General features: G+C 38.5%; 1 protein-coding gene across 1 annotated transcript; it reads left to right on the top strand.

The window, feature by feature from the left end:
- Positions 1 to 6: 6 nt before the first annotated feature.
- On the top strand, positions 7 to 16,752 carry LRIT3 (leucine rich repeat, Ig-like and transmembrane domains 3). Its single transcript, XM_080374033.1, has 4 exons — positions 7 to 1,499; positions 2,710 to 3,188; positions 11,137 to 11,442; positions 12,535 to 16,752. Exons 1-4 carry the CDS (start codon positions 1,384 to 1,386, stop codon positions 13,596 to 13,598), a joined length of 1,965 nt encoding a protein of 654 aa, XP_080230159.1. The 5' UTR covers positions 7 to 1,383; the 3' UTR covers positions 13,599 to 16,752.
- The last annotated feature ends 1,639 nt before the right edge of the window (positions 16,753 to 18,391 follow it).

Genomic DNA, 18,391 nt, shown 5'->3' with positions numbered 1-18,391 from the left:
AAGGAATGAAATCTGGGTTAAAGTTAATTAATCTTTTGGAATAATAATCTGCCTTAGCCAGCCAGCTGTTTTCTGTTAATCACGGTAATCTTTTTAGATAGGTTAAGATGACAAAACCCACTAAGACTTTAGTTTTTGAGTGTGAGCTTTATTGACCCAGTCTGTCCCAAACAAAAAAGGCCAGTGAAGCAGTCACTGTGACTGTTACAGGGTTGGACAAGGTAACGCAGGGTCAGGGAGAGACTGAAGCAAGAAATGCTGAGATTCAGTAGGATTTTTGCACTTGTAATTTCTTTCATGAATTACTCTCCCTCAATCTCCCTTGAAAGTTTTCCAGACTTGAGATATTCTGGATTTTCCCTGTGTGAATATGTTTCTGTACCAAGTGTCTGGTGTTGATATGCTTTGCAAAGTTCTGTTTCTGTGAAGATGTTAAGATATCAGAATATCTAGCCAAACCCTATTGAACTTTGTTATCAGCTTTTAGGATTTTGAAGGAGTTTCAGGATATTTTATGTATTTTTAAAGTTTTGGTTCTCACAATCAAATGAATTTGTAGGAAAGACAACTTTTGTTTTAGTAGTAGTATGTTTCTAGTGCTTGTGACCACGCAGCAAATCCTGAAAATGAGATAAAATGCACCCTGAAGCTTGACACTTGGGAGGCATGTAAAACTGACTAAATATTTGTGGTCATTTCTCATAATTTCTAAGTCAATCTCATGGCTATATAGGTCTGTTGTATAACTTTCAAAAAATACTTTGGTGATGTGAGCAATAGATTTATTCAGGATGGAAAAGATGACTGTGTATACGTCTATTTATGAATGGTAGTATGTGCACTCTTGATCATTCTCAGATTTTGAGAATAAATGTCTTCTGTTGTGTATGTATGCATCTGAAGTTTGGCTTTGTAGCGTGCAACTTATTTAAAATATATGGGGTTTTTTTTTTGTAAAAAATTGTTTTTACAGCATTTTTTAAAAGCTCTGGAATCTAGACTTCCTATTAATTTTTAGTATTAAAGAAAGTGCCATGCAATATCCTTATATAGATTTCCTTGAGGAACTTTGGAACACTTTATGGATGGTAACTAATGCGTTGTCTCTTAGAAGGAGTAAAGAGATATTTTATTAAAACAGTCTTGAAACATGCTGGATATGATTTGAAACAGAGTGTGTTCTGACAGAATAAAGAATGAGGTGGTTTAACTGATCCCTTTCAGGATACATTTGAAGGTTAAGCAACTACAGATCTCGGCTAATCTGATGTAATCTGCTGTTACTAAATGGATGTCTACATTCACATTTGTAGCACACTGCACATGAGTGCCTAGGAATAAAGTTTTCAATTTTTTTCGTGTCAGTTCTGCTGGGAGGAAGCCATGTATCTGTTTATTTACTTCTACCTCCTAATGAACTTTTTAGAAGAAGTGCATGGGTTTTGTCCTTCACAATGCACTTGCGTTTACCATGGCAGAAGTGATGGCACTGGAACAAGGTATATATTTTATTATTTGTTATACAAGGCAATTTATAAGGGAAAGGGTTGAAGGAATTGCATTCTTATATGTTGCAAACTAGTTCTAGCATAGTTGAAATAAAGGCATATTTTACACTGGTATTACATGGCTAGCAACATTCCTGAATAGGAGCAGATGGTGATTATAGCTTTGTACTTAGCAAATAGCTACTCCAAATCTTTGGTTTCTGCAGAAAACAATTTCTTTCTGCTCCATGATTTTCCTGCTATTGTAATGTCCTTTCTATTTCTATAATCTAGTTGTCTACTGTAAGGTGATTCTGGTTTAAATAACACAGTATTTTCTTCTTTTTTAATCTGCGGGAAAATCTCATAATTTTTGGTAATAAAGAGGTTTATTTGAAATTTGATGATCTGGATATTGCCATGTCAATTTTGGGAGATACTGTTTGTCATTGCTATTTATTGTCACAAAGTATCTAGTATAAAGCTGCAGGAGAAGAAAGTAAAATAGAGGAAGAATATAGAGAAAAGGGGAAAAAATCAAAGATAGGCTTATTGTGGGGAGGGGGATCTTCAAGCTAATATGTGCAAACGATGTACCCCAAAGAAACGGAAACATACTGGTTCTTGAAAATGCTGAGAAATCCTGTTTTACTGAACTGAACGGGAGCAAAAAATTCTTAGCATCTCTAAAAAGCAGGTCATTTCCACACAGACACCAGAAAGAGGGCTAGAAACCTTTCCTTTAGAGAAATATGCTAACATTTTTAATTTTCAGTCTATTCTGAAAGGTAAATATAGACAAATACTTTGAATCTTGGTCATGCAGAAAAATTAAAATTAGTAATCCAATATTCTGAATTTTAGTAAAACAGATGACATGCAGTTCCTACTTGAGATACATGCACGTATTATTCCTTACACAATAGCTTCTGTTTTTCAGTTGTCAATGGAATGATGGGCAGAGGATGGTGGTTACCTGCTTTAGAATAAAGCAAGTCTAAATGTTTTAGGAAAGTATCATTGCTATTTTGTATAGAAACTTCATTTGTCTCTTCAATTTTTAAATGCAGAGAACTGTCCTTGATTTGGCGTTTTTTATTCTGCTGGTAGTGTTGCAGAAAGTAATAGCATTTGCATTAAATCTGAAATATAAATTTCTCAAAGAAATGAAGAAATGCTATGTGTGTGGTTTGTTGTTGTTTTTTTTTTTTTTTAATGGTAGGTCTGTGCTCTGTAACGATCCTGACATGTATGAAATCCCTGTGAACGTTCCTGTGGACACTGTAAAACTTCGTATAGAGAAAACTGTCATACGAAGGATTCCAACTGAAGCCTTTTACTACCTAGTAGATCTCAAATACCTGTGGGTAACTTACAACTGTGTAGCCAACATTGATATCAGCAGTTTCTATAACTTGAAACAACTACATGAGCTACGGCTGGATGGTAATCTGCTTTCGACTTTCCCTTGGGAGTCGCTGGCAGAGATGCCCAACCTAAGGATTCTTGATTTACACAACAATAAAGTGACCAGCATTCCTGCTGATGCTGGCCGGTACCTGAGAAACCTCACCTACCTGGACATATCCAGCAACAAGCTAACCACCTTGCCGTCAGACTTGATGGACATTTGGCCCCCCTTCTCAGAAGCTCTCCTGCCCAAGAACACAGATGTTCTGGTGACCCAGAGAGTCATTTTGGGTATGTTAAACAGCCTGTCTCATTCCCTATTAAAATACACCTAAATGTTAAGTTGCAAGTGAGAGCAGGTAGAGGACCAGCCCTGGGATTCAGGAGAGTGTATCTTATCCAGGTCAGTCTTCTGGTTTGTTCTATGATTATTTACTTATTTATTTTCAGTTGGTGACAGAAAACTATAAACGGAGATAGTGATCTCCATGTATGTTGTTATCTTAAGGTAATACACCAAGTAAATTCTGTGAGATTTCAGTATGCAGGAATGCAGGCCATACGGAATACTCAATATCCATACAAATGTAGGACTTCCAAAAATCGTGTTTCTCATGACATTTCCCTCATCACTGTATGTGGCTGCAGCTGCAAGCATGTCCATTTGCAACTGTTTTCTCCAGTGGCTCCTGATGTTCATATGAAGCCTGTCCTGAGATACAGAGCTGCAGGTAGTGTTAGTGCCCCAAAAGAGGGCAGCTCTGCTCCCCCCATGACTCCTGTTAACCTTGTATTGCTCTAAAGCTGACTGATGATCCTGAATTTTTTCCCTATTTACATGTTGAATATGAGAGAGAGAATTGGGATCTGATCCCTACAACTTCACAGTATTTTTTATAATATTTAAGGTAAGTATTTAAGAATAGTTTGACCAGAACATGATTTTTTTTTTTCATAATTTTTTTCAACTCTCTAGTATATTATCACATCTGTTCTGTTTGTGACTGTTCTTTATCTTCCACTTTCTCTCCACTTCCTAGTCTTGCAAGTAACCCCTTTCTCTTCTGCAGTCTCAGAACATGGCTGGAACAGCTCTATCGATTGTGTTCTCTTCTGCTGCTGTTTCAATGCACATTTTGACGCTGTTGTAGTGTAGTGTAGCAGGTGGAAGGGAGGAAAACCAGCTGGCTCTCTGCTGCAGTAGTTCTATACCCGCTGGTAAAGATCTGCCCTGCATTGTACTGCCCAGTATTTTCAATTCCTTGGTCTACATCTCCACTATTCAGAGTTCATTTTTCAGCTGCTTTGTTTCACAGCAAAAGCTGCAATTTGAAATTCTTACTCAGATGAGGTGTAACACGTAACTTCATAGATCAAGTAGGCTGAATAGGTTGCTTGTGTGGTAACTGTAGGCTTGCAGCCTTAATAGGATCTTTGTTTATTTGGGATTAAAAAAAAAGAAAAAGCTGTTAAGTTAAGCTCAGTACCCGTTTCCCTGTCCCCACACAGAAGGCTAAAGGAGGCAGTAAAGTAGGAGCTGACTGTGCTAGATATAATCCTCCTGATGATCTTGTGGGATTCCCATTGTGGGATTCCCAGAGGTTATTTGGTTTTCTTGTCTTACATAGCCCTCAACACACACGCACACGCACACACGCACACGCGCGCACACACACACACACGCACACGCACTTTGCCAGCCTCCTCTAGTCCTGGCAAACTCTCTGGTGCCAGCATTGGGTTCTCTAGAGACCTTTGGATTATTTTCATTTATGAGCTACGGACTGGATTAGAACACAGATCTCCAAAGGGGAACACACGCTGGGTTCAAACAGCGCCTCGCTTGTCTGGCTTGTTAGGTGCTGAGGGAGGCTTTGTGCAGTCAGTATGGATTTGGATCTGAGAATGCAAAATGCCAGGTAGTATTTTCATTGTGTTGTGTTCAGTAAATCTGTCTTAGGTGAGCTGTGGAATAATTGGCTGAATTTTCTTTCATTGACACCGTAGCCTTCTGACGAGTATATCCCAATGCAGACAGCAACATAAGAAACTCTATAGTGAATGAGAAACCATCCCTGTCCTCTGGAGATTACAAAGAGCAGTGCTCTTTATGTCATGGCTTATTTTCACAAGCTTACTTAGTCTCCACTAAGTGTTAGTTTTATTATCCATATTACTGGAGTCTGCAAAGTAGTAGTTATACCACGCACACTCACTGCTGGAGGCTCATCCTTAGGCTGCTGTTGATGGACTGTTACAAAGCAGTTGTTTTTCAGGAATTAATGGCTGATAGAAACTATTAGGCCAGAAGGGTGACCTAGATGTTGAGATGTCTCTATAATGCTCCAACCAGAAGAGATGTCAGCTTAGAACAACAGGAGCAAGATGTGCGCTGTGGCATATTTTCTACTTTGACACCCCTCCTATCTGCTGGGATTGCTGGAGCCTGGGGAGAAGCATAACCCATAGGTACTGTGCTCCTCCTCTGATATGGAGAGAAGTATCACAGAGGTATGTGATCAGGAAGGATTTTGAAAAGGCCTCTAGCCTGCTGGGATGCAGATCCAGGTGAACTGAACTGTTCCAGTTAAGTCAGCGCTGTTCTTGAAGTCTGCAGCCAGAGCCTTCTCTGGTAACCTTCTCCAGTGCTTATCCATCAGGGTAGTGAGAAAGTTTCTCTTAATATCTAACCTCAATCTCCCTTACTGCAAACTAAGCTGGTTACCTCTTGTCCTTCACAAGATGGACATATAGAAAAAATAATTACCATCTCTTATAGTAACCGGTCATATATTTTCCTTCCCTGTTTGCTGCCTTAACTAACCATACCATGCCTTTCACTGGTTTCTTATTGACTGTGAGGGTTTTGGGTTTGCTTTTTTCACATTTTCTGCCATAGTTGTAGGTTACTTTTGGACTCCTTTGGTGTGTTTTTTTTTGTTTTTTGTTTTTTTTTAAAAAGTTTCTTTTAAAGTGTGATGCCCACAATAGCATGCTTCAATGCTCAAGAGTGTCCTATGTGTTCCAGCTGTTCTCTGTGGGAGCATTCAGGCTGACTGACCTATGTGCCTACACGGAATGGTAACTGCAGCCCGAGCTTTGCTAGATGCTAGAACCCAGAGCAAATAAATGCTGGTTTTGTCTAGTCAGGAAAATGGCAGTCAGATTCTACTTAGTGTAAGCAGTTAGGGCTTAGGCTGGCTTCTCTCTTAGTTCTGGCAAAACAACATTGTCATTTGTATTTAATTAACAAGACCAGCAACATCAGTGCCCCAGAATCAAATGTTTGTGCATATGTATTTCTTAACACCAGGAGGAAATTCTATCTTCAGTGTCTTGACTGAGCATCAAGAAGGTTTCATGTAAGAAAAGGTTCAGGTTCCCCATGTTTACTTCAAGGACTCTTGGAAGAGTCATGGATTGCTTTTGCCAGGGGAGTGGCAGATTAGTATTTCCTTATTCCAATTAATAGTGTCTGTACTTAGGGGTTTGGGATGTTTTTATTACCTCCCAGTGAATGATATTCCTCTGTGTGAACACTATGCTAAATGAAGGAGGGTCAGGGAATGATTCCTGACCTTATGGCTAGGTGGCTCACTGGCTCTCATCCGCAAAGTTTATGGCCAGCTTTCCTTAAAGCTCACTGACTTCCACACTTTCTAAGATTTAGCCCCTGGTTTTCTGTGGGCTCTATGGGATGCTGCAGTGACTCTAAAATATAACTAGGTGTGGGGCTGTGTTTTTTCTTCAGACCGCCTGAAGTAATGTGAGAATTGCATTGCAACCCATAGAACTGTGCTTTTGTCCTATGAAATAGCAAGGGTATGTTGTATGCCTGATGGGCTGATAGGCATGCAGGGTAGTTTGGAGGTGCAAAGCCTGCTGCATTTACACTGGGGGCAAGAACAGGGTAGAGCGAGCAGTCCTTGGTGTGTTCTCATCCACAAGCATTTCAGGGAGCAATTCCTGGAGTGCAAACTGTCCCTGGAGCCATTTCTGTCTTTGTCTTGGAGAGCGCCCTTTGGAACAGTTCAAAACAAAGCTGTAGAGTGAGCTGACAGTTAAGCAGTGGAAATGATCGAGAGAGCAGTGTGTGAGTTCACCTGGCCCTCTCTTGGTTACCTCTGGAGCTATAGATCCAAGGCACAGCTAAGTTTCAGCATTGGCTGCTGTACAGAGGTTGTAATTTCTGGCGTGAATGGTGGCAGTAGCATTTTCCATATGGAAAATTACCTCTAGTGAGTCACTGAGAGGAACAGAGGAATCCAGTATTTGATAGAGTGGGAATTAGATGAGATCTTGTCTCTATTGCATGTAGAGGTGCCAAAAATTTGAAATGCTGCAGGTCCATCAGGCTCCCAGCTGTTATGCTGGGTCATTGGGTATATGCTGCTTTTCCTGAAACTACTTCCTAGCAATTACCATGTGCAGGAAATGCTGGGACACAGTGTGGGGACTTCAGCTGGGGGAGAGCCTTGGGTAGGTTGGCCCAGGCTGTGGTGAATATTTCCATTGGCCCAAAACTTGAATATTTCACATACTGCCATTTTACAGCAACTGAAAAGCAGTATATTATACAAGTTATGGTCTGAGACTGGTTACTGATTTACAAAGGAAATTTCACTCGTAGCTATTTAGAATGCTAAAGTCCATATTGACACAGTATGGGGAAACCCTGCTTACTGAGAAGACTGCAAAAATGTGCATCCACAGACACACACATACATATATTTGCCATTGTACATGCAAGCATACATAAAAAGGTATGAGAGTAAATTTAAAACATGCTAAATATAGAATCAAGGTTTTTAGAGCGATTTATAATCCATATTTAATGTTAAAATACACTGCATTAGTGTATTGCAAAGTGTGAATATTTATCAATGTTTGTTTTGCTTTGGTTAGTATTTCTTTCTCAGGTCAACAAGCTGCCTTAATATTTCTGCAAAAGAATCCAGCATTTATAAAGACTCAGTGTTCCATCAGATACACAGGCTGTTGGAGACTTACAATTATTTTTCTTTTCTCTTCTTAGGAAATTCTTGTCCTGAGGGGATTCCATCTCATTCCTTTATTAAAGCTCTCAGGTTTTTCTCCAGTTTCTTAGTATTCCCCCCTTTTTTAACCTTTTTAAAATTCTTTCCTATATTTGTTCTCACTTTTTTACCATGTTGTAAACACAAGCTGTTAAATTTTGGAATACCCTTTGTAGTTTGGAAACTAAGTTTGCGTTCCCATTTCCATTCTCTTCAATAGCTAACTGAAGTGTAATCAAATTCAATGTTTTATCCTTGCTTCCAACTCAATATTATTTGCATTTTTTCATTTTGGGGATCCATGTGACTTGATGACTTACAATGGCTGTGCATCTTTGCTAAAAATAATGTGACTACTGCCAGATATTGGCAAGACACAGATAAAGGCAAGGAAGGAACTCCTGCAGCTATATACGTTATATGTATTTATATGTAAGCTCTGTTTCTTTAGCCAGTTTGACTGCGAAGTGCGATGGATGGGGAAGATGAAGTGACTAGCAGAAATAATGCACTTTCTATGCACCAGAGCATGGAAGTGCAGAGTCTTCTGGGACTACAGCTTTCTTCTAAAGCTGGAACCAGGCCATCAGAATGGTCTGAGATGGTCAAACCTGTGTCCCAGACTGGACTAAACAACCATCCAGTCTAAGGTCTATTAATCTCTTCTTCATTGTTCTTCCTATTTTGTCAATTTCTGATACTTACTGTAAAAACTTTGGGTCTTTGTTGGGACACTGGGAGAATATGAAGGCCATGTATTTATTTTTATATTTTATATATATATATATAAAAGGAGAAATTTCTTCACAAAAAGGGTTTTCAGGAACTGGAACAGGCTGCTCAGGGAAGTGATTGAGTCACCATCCTTGGAGGTATTTAAAAGACATGTAGGTGTGGCACTTAAGGACATGGTTTAGTGATAGACTTGGCAGTGCTATGTTCACAGTTGGACTTGATAATTTTAAGGGTATTTTCCAACCTAAATGATTCTATGGTTCAATTTGAAAGGCCTTAAGCGCTGCTAGTAGTATTAGAAACAATAATAAACCCCATGCTTTCCTGCAGTAAAGCTTGCAGGGTGCAGAAGGTCACAGAAGAAATATTTTTGGTAGTGTTCAGTGTAAGGGAGGATCTGCTGCCTGGTATGTGGGATGGGAGCCCTACTGATGCTGCAGATCTGTTCTGATTAATGCTGTGGACCCAAAGTTCCTGTCCTGCTGCTGGCTTGTAGCACAGCTGCCCCGTGCTTCTGTCCTCTAGATAGCACAGGGGCCACACTGGGGGTTCACATGCATTTTAGCAACTTTTATTACAGAGGATCTCTGGCAGTTGAGCCTTGGTTCAAGGGAATCCTGTCTTCCCTTTTATACCTTAGTGGAGTTTAATTTTCAAATGCTTATATAGTCTCTTTCTTAGTGTAGTGAGGAAAACTGACCCCTTATAAACAAGTGAGAAAGGAAAAAAAAAATACTACAGGAGTATCTTCTCAACTTGTTCTAACTACAAACTAAAGCTTCCCTAATTTAAAAGATGAGCACAAATAGTTACATACATGTGCTTGATTGGGCTGAATTTTTATGAGCACAAACAGTTGATGTGCCTAGACATAAATGGAAAACATTCAAATGGTGTCTCTTTTGCTTATGAATACGTGTGAGGTTCACAGGAAATTTTAAATATTTTTTTTTAATAATCTCTTAAAGCAGTTGCTGATACAGTTTCCTTGGTTTCTCCTTCTCTGTTCCAGCAGACAATAAGTAGTGAATAGATGTAAAATCTCTTATGTCTGGAGGGGGTGAAATTGGATTGTGATGTCAAAGTCGTGGAATCTCTTCAGGTCAAGTCTTGTTTTAAAGAGCAGGGATTAATTGGAGTTTACCACAGTTTTAACCAATCACTGCCATTGTGCTTAAAATAACCTAATCTTGGTCAGGCGATAAAACAACGCAGTAATTAATTATTCATGTATTCTTTCATCTACAGGTTTCTTCCAGAACAAAAAGCAGAGTTTTTCCATCAGTTATTTTGACATTTCCCAAAAATACAAACTGAATAATATTAGTAGGTTAGGTGGTTTGGGGTTTTTTTTTGCTTTCATTTTGGTTATAGCGAAGGGTTTTTACATACCATGACTTGTTTCAGCCTATAAGTTCTGTTTGTTCTTAACACTCCCACCCACCCCCCAAAAAAACAATGGTATGCCCAAAAGTATATAAGTCAAATGAGAAAATATTTCAACTCCTGGATGATATGCTGTGTGGTGTTTTGCCCGGTGAAGCTGCTGTTGCTCTATGAAGGTCAGCATAGCGGAGTAATCGATACCAGCTGAGGATTTAGGCTTATATTGCTCTGAAGTGGCTTCTCTCTTTCACCATAGCAAGTTCACCAAGAGGGAGAAGCCTTTCATTCAAAGACTTTGGAATCAAGAAGCAAATGTTATAGCCTCTAACAGAGGAGGAGAGGTAGTGTTCTTGTGTGCCATCATAAAGACATTGTAGCCATCGGAGGGGTTTCAGGGTCCTTCCTATTTTCTACTCTTCTGCTATTCTTTTTGAATGTGTTTCAGAGGTTGTCCTAAATTGAAGCCATATTTCTAGGAATACTGGTATAGTTCAGAGCTAGATAAGAATTTTACTGGCCTAAAGCTTTTTCTCCTTAGCCTTTATCCTTTTTTCAAGGGGTAGAGATGCTGGTGTAAGATCTCGACTCTTAAATCATCATGTTCCCTACAAATGTTGAAAACAGGCTCTGTAAAGATCAAACTGTAAAAGCCCAAAGAAAGACTAAGAGCAGAGCAGAGTGACAGGATGCAATAGCCCTGAGAAGCTATCTTTCCAGAAGGCACAGGCAGGTGAAAATGTATCATCAGTCTTAAGACATCTTTTCAAAGTGTTTTTTCCTAGATAAACAGCAAAGTTAAGCAAAGGTAGTGCCAGTATATTACTATGCTCCTGTAAACTTCCGTGAAGAAAAATTTTAGCTTAATAAACATTCATACTGTTCTTCCTCACCTCTGCAAAAACCATTAGATCCCCCACCATCAGATGAACAAAAAAGACAAATTGAACGTGAAAAGTTTAGCTCAGAATAGGTCCATGGCCCCCCTTGAATGTACTTAGTTGCAGTCATGTGTCATAATCACAATATATTGCCTGACAGCTTTATAATTTGTTCTTCTTTCCCCGATTCCCTCTCTGTTTCAGGTTTGCAGGACAACCCATGGTTTTGCGACTGTCGCATTTCGAAGCTAATTGAATTTTCCAAAATTGTGGACAACTCGGTTGTACTTCTTGATCCATTGGTTTCATGTAGCGGACCTGAGAGTCTGGCAGGAATCTTGTTCCAGAGAGCTGAGTTAGAGCAGTGTCTTAAACCATCCGTGATGACATCAGCAACAAAAATCACTTCCCCACTGGGAAGCAACGTTCTGCTGCGCTGTGATGCGACTGGGTACCCAACACCGCAGCTTACTTGGACTAGGTCAGACAATATACCGGTGAACTATACAGGTACAGTTGCTCTTTTATAGGAAATGGGAGAGCCTGAAATTGTTGGGTTGCTTGTGCTTTGAGATCATTACAATGAGTAACAATGGACCAGGTACTGCACCAAGCTGGCAACTGTGCCTGTGCAACAGCTGTTACGAAATTCATTCTCTAGGTCTTGGTCTGAACAGGTCCAACAGGTTGTTCTGGTCTGGATGCGGTCTGTGATAAGAACAGTGTGTGGAGGGGGGAAGTGGATGAAGCGGAGGAAGGATAAAGGAAAATGGAGGCTGGGATAGTTGGGCCTTAACTCAGAAGGTGAAAAATGGAAAGGAAAATTTGTTAATTGGAATCGCCGTTTTGGTTCAAAAAGTTCATATTAAAAAAGCTAGTGAGGCCATAACTGAGCCACTTAAAATTCAACATTGTAAACAGGATTTTCCAAAATCACATTTTCTATGTTATTTGCAAATGTTTCTTGTCTATTTGCAACATCTGTCTTGAATGCTAAAGTGGCTGTGATTGCCTGATATCATTTTGGCTGCTATGATAGATATTTATGCAGTAACTTAAATGTAAAAAACGTTTCGTGTTTTTTTCATTTTCATTTCATTCATAACATACAACTACCAAGTAGTCAGCACTTATCTTAAATCATACATCTGAAGAAGGTAGTAGTCCAAAGTACTGAAATATCTTAAGACAAAGGTAATTTCCAAAAACGTTTTAAATGGCTAATGTGTTCAGTGTCACTTGAAGTAGTGAGACTTTTATTTCCTGGTCACTTAACAGCTTTAAGATATTTGATTTCTCTTTATGTGGTTTTGTTCTACTTAGGGAAATTGCAAATTATATTGTAATTCCTCCAGACATCCAATTCCATTTTGAGCACTGAGCACTTTTCTGCAATAATATAATATGGCAGGGAGTTCCATAGCTGGTGTGGTTTGATTTGGTTTTTTGATTTCTTTTTGTGTGTGCCTTTTTTTTTCCCTTTAAACTAAGTCTAATACATGTGATTCCTTTGGGCAGAAATAAGGGAAGAAGTAGTCTAATAATGTTTACTTTCTCTTTAGCTCCCTCTTATAATGTTTTACTCTTTGCATTTTCTTGTAGTAATTCAAGAAACACCTGGAGAGGGTGTCAGGTGGTCCATAATAAGCTTGACAGGGATTTCATACAAGGACGCAGGAGAATACAGATGTAAAGCCAAGAACTTAGCAGGAATGTCAGAAGCTGCTGTTGCTGTCACAGTGGTTGGTGTAATTACTACAACTGTGTCCCCACAGAAGTATGTAAGGAAGCAAGAGGCAGAGGGACAGAATACAACTCAGGAGGAATCCAAGCAGGAACCTGAGCAGACAACCATACCTCTTCTCACCACAGCCACCACCACAGCACTGGTTAGCACCGAAAGATCAACGAGCATCAGGCTTACTGACAAGAAGCAATCCAGGCCTGTGCTAGATGGAAAGAAAAATCCAAAGGCAGTGACAAATGGAAACAAAAAGCAGACTGGGGAGGGAAGCAAGAAGGGTGAGGAGACTTCATTGAATACAGCAGGTATGGATGAGCAGAATGTTACTGTAAAAAACCTAAGGGTGATCAGTGAAACTGATGAAAGAGTGACCTTAACTTGGAAAACTGTCAATGCCACAAGCAACTCTGCAGTGACTGTGTTATACTCAAAGTATGGTGAGAAAGATATGTTGCCTCTGAGCACTGATTCTAGCAAAAACAAAGTCACGATTGATGGTTTGCAACCTAGTACTCAATATATGGCATGTGTCTCACCCAAAGGAGTGCCACCTACAAAAGAGCAGTGCATTATTTTCTCCACTGATGGGTTAAACAATGAAGACAGCTCTCAGTTTTCAATTCTGATATTGGCCAGCAGTGCAGCATGTGTGGTTGTTTTACCTTTGATACTTTTCTTACTCTACAAAGTTTTAAAACTTCATGTGAAACCAAAAACTGCCAAGGAAGCTGAACTTGCAAAAGAGACCTATGTGAAATTTGAAACACTATCTCTGAAGCCTCGAACAGTAAATACAGGAGAGCAGCTCTGGGCACGAAGGTACACAGATGAGTCGGAAAGACTTCTCCTTTGTTCTAGGTCAAGCATGGATTCTCAAATGACCTTCAAAAGTGAGGGTTCTAGGTCTGAGTATCTCTGTTGAACATGGGTGACGGTGGAGGAGATGGCATATACAATAGGTAAAATTAATCCAGAATGATGATACTGCACCTGGAAGCAGGTTGGTGCTAGGTGGTGGTCACAATATGTTATCTGATGTAATACAGTCCACTGGACGGGTAGGGTGGTGGGTGGGAGGGAGAATAGAAGAGAGATGTTGCCTCTTCATTTTCTTTTTTTATGTTTGTGACTTTGCATGTGAAGGAATGATGTTCTTCAAAAGATAAATACATCATGAAATGGTTGCCGGGTTAAAGATCTTCTATATTTTATTTTCATTAAAACATCATTCTGTTTTCTCTTCTCTCATTTTACTGTATGATGTGCTAGTTGCATGTATCAAACATTAATCACAACTTTCGTGAAAACTATGTACTTAAAAATAATAGGAAAACGGTTTACATCCATTGAGGTCAACATTTCATTTGAAAATTTGAGTTTTCTTCTGACATCAGCTTTGAGATGTCATTCAGCTCTGTTTGTACAGTATCTTGGACTGGAGTTATTTTCAGGCCAATCAAGGCTGAAGCTAGGTAGCCATAGCTTATGGACTCCTGAGAGGTACAATACACATATCGTCATTTTGCAGATGCTGTGGCAAAGGTGCTTCTGTAGTGTTCTGAAGCTCAGGTAAGATATCATTATGAGTAACTCTGTGAAAGATACTAGATATTAATAATGTTAACTTACATCAAATGATTTTATTGCGAAATCTCAGCCTTAGAATTTACTTGGATGCATTTGTCTATATACCTCAATTCCAGAAATCTGTACAGAAAATTTTGTGGCACTGTGTAATACAACACACACTCATATATTACATAGATTTTGCACAATATTATGTACTACAGTGTAGTAATATAATACATTCTGAGATACAGTATGAGGAGGTCTTGTCCTCAGGTCATGTTGGATGTGTAATGAAGTTTGATGAGCATAGTGAAAATTAATTGTGAACATGCTTCCCAATGTTTAAAAAAATCAGGTATTAATAGTAACGATGAATGCAGAATTGCCTATTAATGATAATAATGAACTGTCTATTCTAAGGCTGCTTTTTTATTGCCTGAAGTAAATAACGGTGTTTATTGTTGTAGGTTTAGATATTGTGGTTAGGAGTACATATGAATTGAGAAACACAGCTTTTCCTAAAAGTTACAACTGCATTGTTTTCTTGGACTTTTCTATGTCTAGAAAAACTGTTTTTGTTAGGAAGCTGGGAATCTTCGCATTCCAGAGGGAGAAATATTACCCAAAGCTATAAACCAAAGCTTAGGTAGTTAACTTTATAATAGTGGCATTTCTTGATGTCACTAGTGTAGGATTAAATTTTGCCTGCTGGAATGCTAGAGAGCTTATTTTGTAAGGTGTAGGTTGGAGAGAGGAAAACACTTTGTCAAAAAACCTCCAACATGAAATCACAGCAGAAAATGAAGATGTTGAAAAAATCTCCATGGTATTTACATGATGGTGCTTGATGGCCAGGCATAATAGAATGAGTCTTTGAGACCATGGGAGCTGTAGTAACAAAGCAGTTGAGATGTTCAAAAGTGCAAAATTAGCTTACCTTAATATACTTTTAGAGGTAACCTTGGTGTTCCTTGCTGTATTACTAGTATGTGTGGTTAAAACCCGATGTTTCTTCTTTTTCCATGAGTGCAGTGAAAATGGTTTTAGTTTTCTGAGTGGAATATTTTTACTTTGGCATATATTTTTTTTTTTTTTAAATTCAGGAATTTTTTTAGGGAAAGCAGATTCTTTTTTGTGTCAAAACCAAGATTCATCTGACAAGCAGTTTATGATAAACTAAATGTTTAACAAGACCTGAAGTGTTACGGTATTTGCCTTTCAATTCTGTATAGATAGTGTAGCCACTAGTTGTTGCTGAAACACTGTGCTTGTTATTAATGACAGCAATTGTTATAACATTTGTTTTTTAATTCCTGGACAATATTTGACTTCAGCTTTTTGCAAGAAATTTTAATCTAATTCTGGAGGTCAAAAGTGCTATCACGTGACTTGTAGATGATATATCAATGTATCAGACTGAGGTGGTACAAAGCTTGCTTGAGGGAGCTCACTTGCAAATGTGAAATCTTTTGGTTTGATTAATCCTTGTGGAATTAGCATGACCTAAAGTTAGAAATTAATCTCTATGACCACGAGCGCTATCAGTCTGTCAAAGATGGAGTGTATTATAAAGGGCATATTCTTCCAATAAAACATGAGCTACATTATTTTTTTCCATAGTTCTTGAGACAACAGTTCTACAACCCAGACACACTTCTGTACCTCATGTCAAAACAGCAAATTTGTTGGGGAACTTCTATAGGAATTTGATACAAAGGCCAAATCACACAATGAAGACGTGCTCTGTATCACCCAAAATGGTTTAATTCAAGAGCTGAAAAAATACTTCTGGTTACAGATGCGTATTTTAATACTGTAAATTGTTAATATTAATGATGAAATCATTAAGAGAGAGATTTTTGTCACCTGTAATCAATTTGTGTAATGTCTTCTGAAATGCAATACTGAATCAATCCTCACTATAAACAGTGAGGACTATAACCTATGCTTGCCTGGTAGGAGAATTTGGAGAGGATTTAACCAGTGTTTGTGCATTGCCTTTCACGTATTTTGCACTTTGTTAGCTCGATTCATCCTGCATTTCACCAGGAAGGTTCAACATACGTTACCTACAATGGGTGTGTCAAAATTGAACGGTTAATGAAATAATGGAGTAATGACAGCTGAATCCCAAATAGACCTCATTTTTACTTAAAGCTTTAGTGGGCCTCAGCACTTGTAGTTAACCGCAATCCTGGCTTCAATGTGCACTTACTAAGCCAAACTGTAGGCATCCACACATCTATTTTAGTCCTTGGCATTGCTGACAGCGGACTTTGTATTCCTTGCACTGTCATCAGATTCTCATACTTTTCTCAGGTGGTGATTAAGAGAGAAAACTCTTTTGTGTGTACCATACCATAAAAATGTCTATAATAGTGAAAACATGCAGACTTGGGCTGTATCTAAGAGGCTAAACAAAGAACATTTCAAAGTCATTATGTTTTCAAAGAAGTATTTAACATAGCAGTTGTTTTGATGTGAAAATAAAAGATTGTTTTTATACATGACAATGTGTTTGTCTGACCCTTTTCTAACTTTAGAAAATACGTGATGAGTGTAGCTGTGAGGACAAGAGGAAATCTGAGAAGAAATGAGAGAAAATACAAAAAGAAGGCTGAGAAACAGTGGAAGGGTAATATCCTAGAGAATGTTGAGGCTGGTGCCACAGAGCCTTTTCCTTGCAGTTCTGCTATGTACATGGCAAGGGTGCGGGGGTGCCTGCAGACAGGTAGCTATAAAAGGATGGATGAAGATACTGCCAGTTTAATGCAATGCGTGGAACTCTGTACATGCCTGGTTTCGAGAAGGTGGGGGCAGCTATAAAATCAGAGGGTGGAAAAATGACACTATGGTAATCTGAAGAAGGTACTTGAAACTGGTCTTAAATCCTGCCTGTGTTCCAGTGACAGTTGTGAGCGCTTTTTGATGAACATTATTTATAAATTGAAAAAGGGAGAATAATTTATGCATTTATTGCAAGAAAGAAGGGTATACATCAGTAGCAATTCTGGCTGGAGTGTGAATCCTAGACATAATATACTACAATAGTCCTTTGTAAACTATGATTTTTCTTTTAAAACCAACCGGTTTGTTAGATTTGTGGCAGGGAGGTATACCAACCTGATTTTCTTTCAAAAGCACAGATGAGATTTCAAAATTAACCTTTTTTAAGTTATCTAACTGGGTATAGACTGGAAACATGCTGACCTGGATGCCTTTCTCACAGAATTCATTGCATTGTTCTAGGTGTTATAGCTCCAGGCTAACATTGTCACTTTCCTTTGTTGAAAATGTGAAGTTTTCAATAAAATAGGTGCTTTTGCTTCTCTTTTTAAATCACTGAAAAAATTTCCTTCGAATTTAAGAAGATGAAAATTCACGTCAGACTGGAGGCATGATGAATGTGTTGTTTTTATAGACTATTCTTTATAAATCTGAAAGGCTCCCTTGCTAAACAATAGCAAAACCAAGCTGAAATATCAGTCTGAAACAACCTATAGCAAGGAAAGAATTCTTTTTACAAAGCTGTGTACATTATTCTTCAGTGTTCAGGATGGGAATCTTTTCAATCAGTAAGGCAGAAAGCAATTATGAACAAAAGGATATCGTCTTTCCCAAGACCGAAGTAAAAAAAAAAAATCCACTTTTTTCTGAATTTCTATTTTTTATGAAATAACATCCTAACCCTATATTTAGAAAAGAATGTGAAATCGCTACGGTTATTGTAGCAAGTTCAGTAGCACCTGTCAGTTATGTATTTTAAGTATATTTAGTCTAACTTAAAGTCTGATACTTTTGAAAGACACTTGATTGTCTTAAATTAAGAGTGTTATGAAAGGAGCTGATTGTACAAAGAACTGTAACTTCAACCTCTCATAATAGTGGAATACCGGTTTACCAACATTGTGTGAATTTCTTAGTTTTGCAGAAGATACTCTGACAAGAAAGTACTTTATTCTAAAACACAATCAGTAATCAAATGCTTGGCACATCTTTTTAAGGAGGAGTCAAAGGAATTTGATAATGTTGCAGGGGTTTGGTTTTGTTTTGTTTTGTTTTTGATGGAACTAGGGTGGCTGAGAGAGGACTTGGTGAAATGCCTCGTGTCCAGGGAAGGCTGAAAAGGAATGTGTTTTCTTTTCT

The sequence above is a fragment of the Falco punctatus genome (genome assembly GCF_963210335.1).
Source record: "Falco punctatus genome assembly, chromosome: 1".
Taxonomy (NCBI): domain Eukaryota; kingdom Metazoa; phylum Chordata; class Aves; order Falconiformes; family Falconidae; genus Falco; species Falco punctatus.
This window is presented reverse-complemented; position numbering and strand designations above follow the sequence as displayed.

What these genes read in the sequence shown, in the direction of transcription:
- LRIT3 (XM_080374033.1), top strand. Translation starts at nt 1,384, where the DNA reads ATGTATCTGTTTATTTACTTCTACCTCCTAATGAACTTTTTAGAAGAA. An exon ending in AGTGATGGCACTGGAACAAG is followed by an intron (nt 1,500 to 2,709) that starts GTATATATTTTA and finishes TTTTAATGGTAG; the next exon opens with GTCTGTGCTCTGTAACGATC. An exon ending in TATACCGGTGAACTATACAG is followed by an intron (nt 11,443 to 12,534) that starts GTACAGTTGCTC and finishes ATTTTCTTGTAG; the next exon opens with TAATTCAAGAAACACCTGGA.